Source organism: Onychomys torridus, chromosome 23 (genome assembly GCF_903995425.1).
Source record: "Onychomys torridus chromosome 23, mOncTor1.1, whole genome shotgun sequence".
NCBI lineage: Eukaryota > Metazoa > Chordata > Mammalia > Rodentia > Cricetidae > Onychomys > Onychomys torridus.
In genome coordinates this window covers 32330397-32345067 of record NC_050465.1, presented here as the reverse complement: position 1 = coordinate 32345067, position 14671 = coordinate 32330397, and the positions used below count along the sequence as shown (strand labels likewise).

General features: G+C 37.0%; 1 protein-coding gene across 6 annotated transcripts in view; it reads right to left on the bottom strand.

Moving 5' to 3' along the window:
- The window catches only part of Gulp1 (GULP PTB domain containing engulfment adaptor 1), a 250007-nt gene that overhangs the window by 93078 nt on the left and 142258 nt on the right, over positions 1 to 14671 (bottom strand). For all 6 annotated transcript variants that reach the window (XM_036173406.1, XM_036173404.1, XM_036173401.1 and 3 more), the window contains exon 2: positions 2145 to 2216. In XM_036173406.1, the coding sequence (XP_036029299.1) occupies positions 2145 to 2172 (28 nt within the window). In that variant the 5' untranslated portion in view covers positions 2173 to 2216. The remainder of the gene's footprint in view (positions 1 to 2144; positions 2217 to 14671) is intronic.

The window sequence follows — 14671 nt, the reverse complement described above, 5'->3', positions numbered from 1 at the left end:
GTCTCTCTCTTTTCCCCTCTTCTGGATAACCCTTCACCATTTGATAGCAATCAAAACAGCAGGTGATAAGTAGAAGGGGAAGACCCTACTGGGGAACAGAGAGCAGAGGCTCAGACTCCCTTTCCTGTGAAGACTTTCAGACCTAAGCTGAGGAAGGGCAGATTTCCTACTAAATAAAGCTGTGAAATTTTCTTTAAAGCATTTTAGGGGATTATGACTTCTGTTAGCCCAAGACTATGTGACTCAAAATGATGTGGAGACTTTTCCAGGGTTGAAGGATTAACAGAGGGTTGGGTATGTATCTCCATTGGTAGTGTGCTTTTCTGGCACATATGAAGGCCTAGGTTCCATCCAGCATCCATAACATCAGGTGTGGTAGTGTAAGACTATAATTGCAGCACACAGTGTTCTTGTTTAACTGCAGGAGCAGACCCTCTGTGAATTTCTCTTTAACACGTAAGAGTCACAACTGATAGTCAAACTTAAGGTAAAGCGTCTGGGACTTAGTTCTAACCTAGAGGCAGAACAAATTACTGATCAGTAATTCCCTGACTAGGATAATCACTAAGCTCAAAAACCAAGTGAAGGAGAAGAAAGTTGGGGAACAATAAAGCAGTGCAGAAAATCACAAGTATCTGTATTTTCAATTTACCCAGGGCTATGCTACCACTGTGCACATATGTGTCAAACTCATCTACCATTGAATTTGAATGTGACCCTTGAGATTTATCAATGAAAACCAATACAAATCTCTTTCAAGTAAATATTTATTTCAAGATGGAGATTTAAAGCATTGAGTAAGACAACTGGAATCAGATCTATGTATATCGCAAAGTCTGGTCCTTGTGAACCAGCTGATGAGTTGTGACATAAGTATTTTACTGCAGACATTTCAGTGTTGTAGGGCTGTTTCTAGGCTTTGCTACTACAGAAAGTAAACACCATCTCCCTTTTAGTGGGTTTTAAATCAGAAGCAAGTTATAGACATTAAACAATGTCACATTGCTTCCGTTTATTCAGAATAATAAGTAAAATAATTTTTCCATATTTCACAGGTTTGAACAGTGTCTTAAAGATCACATTATGTAAATTCCCACTGAATACACTAGTCTCCTATACCACATCCAAGTGTTTGCACCTCTTATATGACAAACAGTAATTAAATAATATCACTACACCTTCACAAATTTTTTCTTCACTTAATCAGTAGCCTTATAGTTTACACTTACTTGCCCATCATTACAGCAAATGCCATGGCTGAAAAGATAGCCTTTCAATTTAAATAATGAAAAACAGTACTAATGGCATACAGGGAATTCTCAACTACCTGCGAAAGTGTTAAAGTTACCCCCACTTGTATTTCTGGTCTGGTCATGTTGTATGTGTCATGGCATTCTTTAATCATTTTAGTTCCATCAGTAAAGTGCTTGGCTGGCATGCATGGAGCCCTTAATTTGTCCCCAGCATCTCATAAACAGTTGCAATGGTACATGCCTGTAATCCTAACACTTGCATCATGGAGGCCAGATGATCAAAATTCAAGTTCACCCTCCTAGGCTAGAAAGGGATACCTGAATCCTAGACTAATCAAAGAGAGACTGGAGTTGGGTGGAGAATACTTCAATTAGCTTCACTAACATAAAATAGAACACTAATGCTGCGTTAGTTTTGGACTATCTATTGTCCGTACATTAAAACAATCTCAGTTGTTTTTACTATTGGATCACTTTTTATTACTCACAACCCTTAAAGTCAACTTCCAAAACTGTATATAGATAATAATACAATAATTAGATTTTCTATACCCTTCTTTGGCAGTTTACAATACCTACTTAAATTTATAGTGTAGAATGCAACCTATAATTGCTTATCTATAATCTTACCATAGGTTTCAGATGATTTTATTCTATGCAATTTCACAATATAGCATATAATTGCTAGAGAACATATAATATGTTCATATGTGTTATGAACTTAGCATATTAAACTTAAAATTTAATTAGGGTACAACAAAAATGTATTAGTAAGTAATTCTTGCAGACATGAATTATTCTAATAAAACCTATTGGCTTGATAAATAGGAAAAGCTAATGTCTTATTTCTGCTTGATTAGTAATATTGATTTGACTCCAAAGTTCTCTTACCTTTCTTCCTGCTGAAAGCACGGTTCATGATGTGGATCCTCCCAACCGTTCAGCTCAGGAACACTCAGTATCCTGTTAAAAAATAAATGAAGCATTGTTGACCAACATCCTCTGTGTTTACAACAATATTGATTTGCTTTTTTGAGAAAAAGTCTTGCTATGTAGCCCAATCTGGCTTCAAATTCAGGGCAATCTTCTTGCCTCAGTCTCACAAATGCTGGGATTATGGTATGCACTGCCACACTCAGTCTTAGTGCATTTTAAATCACAGAGCCTTTAAGCAATGTTTAATACTCAAAAAGCAATTGTCTACCTAGTCCTATAAGGCAATAGATAAAGATAAACATTATGTAATACTATGAGAGACAGAGTTAAGTGCAAAATGTCAGCTCAAAGTCCCTCAAGGCATGCATACTGCTTATTACATTCATCTGTAAAGTTAAGGAAGAAGGTTACTTTTCTTCTGAACTTGTTGAAAACAAATGCAATCAATTTTGGAGTTTTCCTTAACAACAGAAATAGATAGGAAAAATTATTGCACTTGTAAAAGTAAAATAATTTTATAGATACATTCACACATATAGTAACTTGTAAGGACTTTTTGTTCTGCAAAAGGGCTGTCCAACTGAGACACTTCATTTTATTCAGCTAATGTTTTCATGTAAAAATTATTTCTAGATACCTTCTCAGTGATACTGCACATTAACAGTTTATAAGGAAGTTAAGGTTAGAATCTCTATTTGGAGGCTCAGGAAGAGTTTAGGGATGAACATGGAAGAAGTGTTTTCTTTAAGAGGCAGACACTCTTGAACTGATGTTACATTGGTCTTCATGTTTAGTAGAATTTAGTTTCTTTCATTGCCATTTTACCATTACTTCAATCACATGAAATTAAAATATCTGTTTAATAAAACATTCGCTGAATAAAATGAATTGTCTGAGTTGGACAGCCGCTTTTGCAGAACAAGAAGTCCCTCAGCCCAAGTTATTGTATGTGTGAGTGTATTTATAAAATAATTTAGTTTTAAAAGCATGTTTTTTTTCCTATCTCTGTTGTTAAGGAGATACAAACTGACTACATTTATTTTCAACTAGTTCAGAAGAAAAGTAACCTTCTTCCTTAACTTTACAGATGAATATAACAAACAATATGCATGCGTTGGAGGACTTTGGGCTGACATATTGCACTTAATTCTGTTCCTCATAGCACTACACAATGCTTATCATTATCTATCTTGCATGACAATCCTGATCACAGGCATTGATGGGAGTTCACATGTTCAACTGAATATCCCAGTTCTGTGTGCTTCCATCTTCCAAACATCAAGAGAGCAAGGGACTTGCGGTAAAGCCTTTCTACAGAGTGCAGTTGACAACAGAGAAAGACCAAGAACTAACTACAACCCTGGAAACACTTTCCCCACTACATTCCTAACGTCAGTCTTTTTCTCATGGTAAGTGTGTCAAGCTGAATATGTCAGTCAGCATAGAAGCTACTATTCCAGGAGTGCTTTTAACACTCAGACTAGCCCTTAGTACATTGGTCTGTACAACATCGCTCATTAATCTCATCTTCTAAATAATTTCTCTACTTATTTTTAAAAGAGGAATGTTTAGTCCAGAGAGATGCAACCCAGTCATATCTGAACAATCTCCCCTGAAACCAAAATCTATAACTGTTCATTTCAGAGTACTTGAGAAGAAAGTCTAGAGGTTCATGCAAAAACTCCTCTGACAGAAAATCTGAAGAACCACCCTTAAAGTTCAGAGAGAAGAGGGCCATCACATAGAAGTCAACACCAATGAGCAATGAGAGAAACCAATTACAAAAGAATTATACTCATGAGAAATGTCTCACTTGATCACTGCAGAAAGAATAAAGCCATTAATTAGAACTAACAAACTTTAAAAGGAAGACCCACCCCCAGAATGAAACCATTTTCAAGAACATTCTCATCTCAAATGTATAATCAAGAGTATGTTAACAATTAGAGAATTATCTACCCAGGAAAGTAAAATCCATATACATTTTCCAAAATCAGGAGCACAACAACCCCTACCCCCCCAAAAAAAAGAAATCCAAAAAAAGAGAAAAATCAAGGAAAGCTGACCCCGGAGATAAAGGATGATGCATATGGGAGAAGTGCTTTGACCTGCTCTCATGTGAAGAAGCCCAGGCTAAAATCAAGGCTCTGAGGACATAGAGACAGATGTATTTTCCCCAAACCTCTAGTTAGACTTAGTGGCAAGTGAGAAATTGTAGTGGGAAGAAGAGTAGAATTGAAAACACAAGCATTGGGGCCAGACTGAAACAGAGAAGGAAAGGCTACAAGAAGGAGAGGACAAAAAGGGGAAGGAGGAAGTTGGGAGGGAAAGAAGACAGATTCTGGACTGGGGGAAAACTTTATGTGGTACAATACTTACTGCAGTCAGAGAGGTGAAGAGGAAAGGGAGTATGGAAGCAATAAAGGGTGAGACTTTTCCAAACTTGGTGGAACTATAGACCCACAGATCCAGAAAGCTCAACAAACCCCAAATGTATAAAACAATACAAAATCTGCATCAGGATGCATCACCATTCAGTTGCTTAAAGCTTCCAATAGGAAAATAAATCTTAAAAGCATCCAGTGAGAAAAAAGAGGTAAGGAGATACAGTAGAAGATGGGAGTAAAGGACTGGAGAGGACGGCAGGGCAGAGGAGATAAACATAGACATTAGATCTGACTATTTTATCTTATATTTTTTACAGCCTATTAAGAACAGATGAAATAGAGGCTGCATTATATTAATTTAGTTTATGAGTAAAATATTTAAAGATATATAGAGTCAACCAACATTGTTTAAATAAACAACATTTTGAGCAGAAATTAAACCACTGATATTAACAGCTGATTTAAAAGTTTTAAAGTGGGTAGCCTTTTAAGGAAAAGCAGTTTTCTGCTTATCAAACTGATATTGAAGTTTTTGCTTTTAAAAATCAAACCATATTGTTATGATTATGGAAACTAGATGTAGGTCTATTATTAGAACTTGTAAAATGGTTCTGGATTTCATTTTTACCCTTGTGATTCCATTTGGAATCAATGTTCCAGGAATGGTTTTGAAATATTAAAAACTGATTAAAACACACATGAGGTTAATAGTTGAAAGTCACTTTAAGATCTTGTTGTTCACAAAGAGGATGCCATTCAATATTCAATTATAGATAGCAAGGTAAACTTGGAGAAATACAAAACAAAAGCTTCCTTTTTGAATAATAAAGATACATTTAAATTGTATTCTCGAGTCTTTTACACATTTGTGAAAATGAAAGTCTGTGAAGCAGTTGTTAGAAGATGCCAGGGAATCTTAGACCCTGAATTAATTCCATACTCCAAACTGATGCAAAGCAGGTACTAGAACTATTGGAACCAGCTAGTGTGCAAAGTAATAGCATCTACAACCTGTTAGCATAAGACAGCCTGTTTAGGATGCTTGTCTTGATGCAATTAGTGTCTGCTGTAAAGGTTCTCTGCTGAAATCCCCCAATAGTGAGACATCTTAGAATATTCTTCATATTTTATGCCTGTATGTTGTAAGCAGCTTTGCAATTATAGACAGATCAAATCTAAATGACAGCAAGAAACAAAACAAAACAAAACCACCAAACTCAATGCACAAACAGAAACCTCATGTTACATGACAAGTCAGGTAATACAGTGTCCTCTAAACTCCATAATTAGAGATACATGTACGCTTATCATCTGCTTCCTCTAGCACAAGGGGACCTGATCACATTCATAAAAATATTTGCTATTTCCAAATTCTTACCATATTTGGAGGTAGGAAAGAGTGGGCATGGGGCTCTGTGAAGAAGCAGAAACCCAGTGACAGATAAGCATGCAAAGATGGAGCATGAGTTGACTATCTCGTTCTGGGGAAAGCCTCAGAAAGGATGTGAGAAGATAACTTCCCAGACTGTCAAAGGCTGAAGTGTGGAAAGGAATGCCTGACTCTGGCAGAGGGGTCAAATGTGGGTGGCACTTGGAGATTGTGTACATGGAGCCTTTAGAGCACCTCCCAACCCACACCAGGCCTCTGTTTTAGCATGGTCTGCATCAGTTGGTGGAGCACAGCATGGACTAAGAGGTGCATCTATGTTCTTGGTTTAATTAATCAAAAAGAAAAGTGATAATATGCACCCTATCCTTCCTGCCATTTAAATTCATGAGTTTAAATGGCCTTATGCTGGTAACAGTTTCTTTTCTTATTTATTTATTTTTTTTTATTAAGAGATTTTTTTTTTCTATTCATTTAACATACCAACCAAAGATTCCCCTCTCCTCCCTCCTCCAGGCCCCCAGCTTCTTCCCACAACCCATCCCCCATTCCCACCTCCTCCAAGGCAAGGTCTCCCATGGGGAGTCAGTAGAGCCTGGTACATTCAGTTGAGGGAGGCCCAGGCCCCTCCTCACTGCACCAAGGCTGCACAAAGTGTCCCACCACAGGTACTAGGCTCCAAAAAGCCAAATTATGCACCAGGGACGAGTTCCGATCCCACTGCCTGGGGCCACCTAAACATTTCAAGCTAAACATTTCCATTGCCTATCGAGAGGGCCTAGTCTAGGACCATGGGGGCTCCTCAGCTATTGGTCTACAGTTCATGCATCTCCACTTGTATGGCTCCCTTGCTCATAGAATCCTTCCTCTCTTTCATTGATTGGACTCCTGGCACCCAGCCATGGATCTCTGCATCTGCTGCCGTCAGTTACTGGATGAGAGCTCTATGATGACAGTTAGGGTATTCATCTGATCACCAGAGTAGGTCAGTGCATGCACCCTCTTGACTATTACCAGCAGTCTAAGGTAGGGTCATCCTTGTGGATTCCTGGGAACTTCCCTAGCACTCTGTCTCTCCCTATTCCCATGATGTCTTCATTTATCATGGTATCTCTTTCCTTGCTCTCCCACTCTGTCCCTGTTCCAGCTAGAACCTCCCATTCCTCTATGTTCTCATCCCTCATTCCAGGATGAGAACAGTTTCTTTTCTAGGAGGATTTTGGTAAGGAACATCAAAGTCATTTCTACAGCTGTGATTCTCGCATTGTACAATGAGATCTTGAGCCAATGCTGGCATATCACAGAAGGCTGTGTAGTTATCTAGTGACTAGTACACTGTGCTTGATATCAGCCTGGAGGGGCTTCACCACTCACATCTCCAGGTGAAGACATTTATGGACTCCCATGTCCTTAGGACCAGAAGTAACACACAATTGTCAGAGCAATCTCTTTCCTGCCAAGGTAAACTTGATCCTCACATGTGTACCTCAGTGTCTGTGGTATCCTGAGCTAAGCTTCTCAGACTCTGGCTATGTTTCAGTAGTTACACATTGAGGTTTTCATTATGATTCTTTCCGATGTCATTTAAACTATTTTCTTCCTAGGTTTTCATTATAATGTTGTGTCCTTAATGAAAGTCAGCTGTGTAATTAAAATGAGATAATTACACAGAAAATAACATCACTAAGAAAAATTTTCTCAAAGACTAATGAAATATTTAATAGGAAACACAATTATCTGTGCTGAAATAAATATTTATCACATACTTGACTTGTGTAGATTGGGGAAGACCTACCTCAAACGGGATGTTTCCTTTTGAACCACAAACTTTGTTCTTTGCAGAAATCCCAAGCAAGACTTGATCTACTTAAAAACTCACAGCTATTTTATTCCAACAATGTGCATACTCCTGTGCTCTCTTATCCTTATTTCAGCTATACACAATGTACTGTAATTTATTAAACCTGCAGCCTTGGTCATTTCACCAAATACTTCCATATCTGTATCCTAATAACTGAGAACTGTGGGATTCAACTACAGAGGTAAAGCTATCTTTGGCAAAACCTCATGAATTCTTCTGAAAGACTAGAATAAACAGTATGGTTGCATAGTTAATGCTGTTAGAGTTTAAAACTAAAGACTATAGATTTCTAAGGCTAAAATATACATTCTATTTAATCTCTACCCACAAAACCGTAGCTTAAACTCTGTACTCAGTTTCAAATATTCCATGTGTCACTGGGGTGTTGCACTTGAGAGGTACTTGATATCTGAATCTTTTTCCTTGGTAAAAGTGTTGATACATTGGCACTTGGGCAATAGGCAGTTTTAAAATTACACTAAACATTTAACTAAATGTTAAAACTCAGTAATGATAAATATGTCTGAACTTACTTCTTTAATCATTTTATAGATAGTTTAATGACTTTTGTTTAAGATAAACATAGAAGAGATTACTTTTTAAATTTAAATATTATAATCATTCTTCAATTTCTTTGGGAAATTTATCAAAATCAACTCACAAGAGCATTACACAGCAGAATGACCGTTATAACTATATAGCAGTTCACTGAGATGTAAAGAACTTGGGTCTGGGCAAAGGTTTGAGATTTCTTTTTGCCAGTTTTCAAAACAGCCCCGTAAAACACATCTTGTCCAGCGTAAGTGGGTGTCCAGAATAATGAAGCCATTTTCCTGAGATGAAACCAAGGCAGAGGGGAAAGGAAGTCCTCAGATATTGAAGCCTTCTTCACTGTTGGAAACAAGGATGGGTGCATTGCTCAGGCCTGCACACAGGACTGCTTGGACACAGCAAAGAACACCTCCTGCTTTTGCCATTGCTACCATGACCATGTCCTTGTAACTTTAGTGTGGCCGTAGTAAGCTCAAATTTGTTTGTTTTCTATATTGCTTACCTACTAATGCTTCAATTATAACTGATAAAACATTTCTCTTTGTCACCTGTTTGAAAGTAATGTACTTGACCCTGAGCCTGTGATTCTGGAAACAAACAAAACTTCAAGAAATTTCCCTTTCTCTTCTAAGTCCAAACACAGCAAAGACCATTTCTCAGGTGGCTTAGGTGAGATTCAGGATTCACTCTGTAGTAAGTAATAGCAAGTGTGACCCTCCAAAACCCTATTCTTCACTTTATAAATGGTTAGCTGAACCATTTGTGCACAGGACCGAAAAACATGTGCTACCTTTTCTTAATCAAATTTCATTAATGTCTCTCTGGCCCAGGATTCCAAGATGTGAGACTCACACACAATCCCATCATTCACAACCCTTCTTTCCTGACCTGCTGACTGCTGACCTGAAGTGAAACATTCTCACATATACTGCCCCAAATCACAGCCTTCTTCACCTCAGCCTACCCTGCATCCAGTCTTCCCTCCCTTATACTTGCTCACATTGTGACTGGGGCGTTCTCCCTATCACATTTGACCCATCTCCTTAGAGAAATAATTCTCTCAAAGAGCCTCTTCTTACCTAAGGCTAGATTTATTTTTATATGACAAATCATTTGAACATATTTAGGAAACTTTCTGGCAACTAACCTTAACCTACTTTGCTGAACTAATTTGAAAATCTTCCTTTGAAAGCACACTTTCAAATGAAGTAGCCATTTTATTCCTAATGAGTGCTTTCATATCTCTATCTACAACAAGCCATCAAATGAATTAGAAAATGATGCCCTGGAAAAACACATGAATCTGAATGCTAACAGATAGCACTTTTTCATCCTTAGCATGTAGGAAACATCTGTAAAAAAACATCATTTACAAACCAAATAAACTGTCTCTTAAAACAGTATACATTCTATCAATGATATAAAAATAAATATGTACCTCCAAAATTTGCTGGAAAAAATTTAAAAGTTTAAAAGCACAGTTTTGGGGGAATATTAATGGGTGGATGAGACCTATAAACACATATAACATAAACAAAGATGTATGAATGTGTGTTTTTTTTATTTCTAAATGCAGGTCTGTGATTGTGTGTGTGTGCGCGCACACACGCGCGTGCGTGTGTGTGTGTGTGTGTGTGTGTGTGTGTGTGTGTGTGTGTTTTCTAGCCATTGTTACCTATTGAAGTTTATACATCAATAGTGCCTGAGATTTTTCCAGGCTTGTAATTCAAAGAGGGGAGGCAAAGTGTCTTGTAAGTTATATTTAAATAGAAACAAAGTGCCTTTGAAATTGTTCCAGGTTTATATACTGTGTTTAACAATTAAATTCCCTTTTCTTATTATATTCCCTTATCATAATAAACATAATTATTTAGCTAAATGTACTATTTTAGGAAATCTTTTAAAATTACTTCAGTGTAAATATTGGCTCATGACCTAATAAACAAAAATAAAACTATATATATGAAAAAAGAGATATTTCAAAGTCACCATGCTGAATGTGGACTTCAGCACAAATGATCAATTCATAATGAGAATTGCTGGTGTGTTTTATGCGTTAGTATTATTATTTTAAATCTTTGACTTCCCCATCTCTGTCACCGGCAGTCCTCTCGCTCAATTTAAATCTTATCCCTTTGGCTTGTATCTGCCAGACTGAGTAAGCATATCTGGACTGAGAAGGCAAGGGTGTACATCATCTGGAACCACATAGTGAAGAGAGAAAAATTGGAGGTGCCTGAGGCACATGCACCAATAACCACCAAAGTCATATCCTTCTAAAGACATTTCAGTACCAGAACCCTCAAAACTTGGAGCTGTCTCTTTTGATGTAGCTACTCTCTCTGTTCCCTTCAGTTAATACATTTACTTAGCCACAGCCCCTTGAACTATACAGTGAAAAGCTATCAAACTAAAGCAATACTTCCTTTGAGCAAGTAATTCAAAGATAAAAAGACAATAATTCAAAACACAAGTGGACGCCTGCCTTCTTAATTTTGGAAGGTGTTACTATTTGTTGTCATTTACTCACTGAAAAGCAAAAGGCTCTTCAATACTCTTAAGATTTACATAGAAAGACAAGTGTATATGACTGGGGCTTTGCTTTCAGTACCTTAAGTGTAGGGGGTGTTGAATTATATCATTTGCTAACTGAGAAGTACTCCAAATCCTATCATAAAGTGAATAAAAAAAAAAACCAGAAATGTACGTATTTCCATGAAAACTGAAAGGGGACAAAGGATATAGAAAAATATATGGATTAAAATAATCTTATAAAGCAATAATAAAGTGTATACTTGTGAGGATCCACATTTCCAAATGCATCAACATTCCTGAATTCTCCCATTTTAATCACTGTTTTGTATATGTGTACTCAATAGAAATACTTATTGTCAGTTAATATTTTGTAAAATGGCTACATGTATGTATTTCAAAAAATTGTAAATAAATGAAATACAATTCAGAGTAATGTATCCCAAAAATCAAACTTTTTAATTTTAAAAGCAATCTTCTACAAAGGTATATTTGATATTTCTGATACATTATTTATTACCTAATGATTTAAATGCTATCATTTGTTAAATGTATCTACTGCTTTTGAAATATAATATGCAAGAGGCTAAAAAATGCCTCCATATAAAATGAGAATAATGGAAGACAATGGTCATGAGAGTCGTTTTGACCAGGAAGTCCCAAGTTGAGGGCATAACACTTTACAGTATCAGCAGTAAGGGAGAATAACTAGTTTTGTTATATTTAAAAAACATGGAAACAATATAATAATTCTCTTCATCATGGGAAACCCAGAAACACCTTTCTCCCTCTGTGACCTCTACAAAGTTGAGTTGCAAGAACTTCATTGGACAAATGTCACACAATATTCTTAAATGATTTGAGGTGGAAAATTCACAGATACAGCCAAAAATATCGACATGTTTCTGTGTTTATTTTGCTTTTTCAGATCCTTGACATTTCTTATATTGGGGCAGTGCAGGGAGGGCATCTTGGACATCCATCTGAGTTTATCTTTCTCTCTTTTCTTTCTTTTTGTCTTTTCTGTTTTTGTAGCATGCAGTTTATGAATTACAAAACAAGCCAAAAGTCATGAGGCTGAGAATGGGACAGGTAGGGATATGAGGTTGAGAGGGATGTGGGAAGAGGAAGTGATCATAAGGAAGTGATCATATAAATGCATATGAAATCAACAAAGAACAAAATTAAACATTTAAAAATGTTTTTACATAGATTTGAGCATAACCCTGTGGGTGAGATTTAGGGAAAGGACAATACTCAGCTAAGACATGGTTTTGGGCTTCTCAACAGAGAGATTAACTGCATCTTCTCTACTTTGAATTTTTTAAATCATAAAACTGAACTGAGAAGTTCCAGGAGGCTTCCTCTGTTTTTGAGCTAGTGATCAGGAAGTGAAAAGCTAAGTCATTCTGCTATTCATCTGTGGAGCACACAATGGCTTCTGGACCCTGAGCCTTCACAAATGAAAGAGGATTCAGAAAGCACAATCTTCAGAGTTAAAGGCAAGCAGACAGGGTAAAGCAAATCCCTCTGGGAGTATCAGGATGGATTGGTCCTTAATGTTCTCCTACACAGAAGACTGCATGTGAATATTAGAAAACATTAACTACTATAGTACATAAAATCATCTGTAGTGACCCCAAGTTTTAAAAACACTTAAATGATTATAAGCAATTCATCACAATCCCATAAATCTCTACCCTAAAAGTTGACTTCTGCCAGTAGAGTAACATTGCATTTATACATATTTAATACCACAAATTGATGTTTGCTTTTTATTACCATTTTTTGTGTTTGTATGTATGTGCTGTGCATGCTCAACACTATGAGTTCAGGTATATAGGCAACACAGCACATGTGTGGAAATCGAAGGACAATTTCCAGTGTTAGTCTTCATCACCCAAATTGTTTGAAACAGGTCTATTTGCTGCTGTATGCTAGCTGGCCTGGGTTTCAGACACTCTCCTGCCCTCACCTCCCATAGCTACACAAGATTACAGATGCGTGCTTGCACACCCAGATTTACAGATTTAAAGTGAGGTTCCCATGCTTGTGCAGCATGTACTTTACTCAACGAGCCATCTGTCCAACTCAATCCTTGCTTGGAAATTAGGACTTTGATTTACTATATGAACACAACACATTTCCCTCATACATGGAAACTAAATATATTATACGCACACTGCACTAAGGCACCCCAAAATCCCTTCCCTTTCCTCATAGTTTACTCCAACGGGGGAAAAGTAAACTGTGAAGATGGTTTAAGATGTAAATTCCCAATTAATTTATTTATAAAGGAGAAGCAAGCACACTTTGAGAGAATGTATTTTCAAGTGTGATAGTAATAAAAGGAATGATGACTATAAGAAGCACAAATTAGGGCTGGGCGGTGGTGGTGCACGCCTGTAATCCCAGCACTCGGGAGGCAGAGGTGGGTGGATCTCTGTGAGTTCGAAGCCAGCCTGGTCTACAAACTGAGTTCTAGAAAAGGCACAAAGCTACACAGAGAAACCCTGTCTCAAAAAACCAAAACAAAAAACAAACAAAAAAAGAAGTACAAATTAAAATAAGCATTTTTAAGTTATGTAAAGATTGGCAAAGTCTAAGAGCTGGCAAATGATTATGTTTAAATTCCTAAACCATTAGTAGACTAACATACAATAGAGGCACCATCCCAAAGAAGTCCTGTTCTGATGGAAACAAAGTACAACCCTTCTTGAAGAGAGAAATAAATGCTGTGTTCTCTTATGGTTCCAAGGATCTTGTTGCTTTTTCATTTTATCTTCTGCTCTCATAATGAAAACCAAATGCAACAATACACAGCTGAAGCTCATTCCTGTAACACTGCACAAATGTGCTCACTCAGCAGTCTAACACAGTGACTGGATAGTGTATGTCTTTGATAATTTCTATGCTAACACTGATCAAGTGAAACAAAATAATGTGTTTTTCTCTGGTATACGTCAAGTTGGTACTACATGGCTAATAAAATTCAGCAGAAAACTAGCTCTTTAGAAAAAAAATAAATGAAGAAATCCCCAATTGAAATATAGTGTTAATAATTTAAATACCCATAGGCCCTTTTTCTAAGCTAAGGAGTCACTCAGTTTTGCAGGTGAACGCTGACAGCCTGCACTAAATTACCATCTGAGCAATCTCTCCAATGGTGACAGTAGCATGCTTAGCAAAAGCCAGGAAGAGAGAAGGGGGCCTAGTGTTGATGAAATGTAATTATTTTCAGCTGTGAGGCAGATGGCATCTGAGATGAGAGCTTTATTGAGTGGCAATGTCTAGACTTCTAAAACACAACCTTAGTCTCTATGGCATCCCTTGTTGTGGTCTATGGAAGAGCAATTCTTTCTGGAAGTTTATTGTCTGAGTGCAGCTACTAACAGAAAGCAGCAGTCACTGCTCCAATGTCTTCCCATTTCTTCTAAACTATGGAGAGCATTCTGAACAAATGAAACTTGAAGAAAGCAATATTGATTTATCTTGACCCACTGGGTGCAATGTTTCAATGCTTCAGAAAAATACAGAAATGAATATACATATTCATATAAGTTAAAAGTGAAACTTTTTAACATGAAGAATTACTTCAAACTCTAACACTACAGTTAGCTTTTTATTCAGGGTCACTATGATTCTCTTAGTTCAAATTTCAGCTAGAAAATTTCCATAGGAAGGGTTAAGTCTGGGGATGTAGCTTAGTGGGTCAGGATCTTGTTTAGTGCATGTGAAGTCCTCTTTTCAACTTCTAGCACTG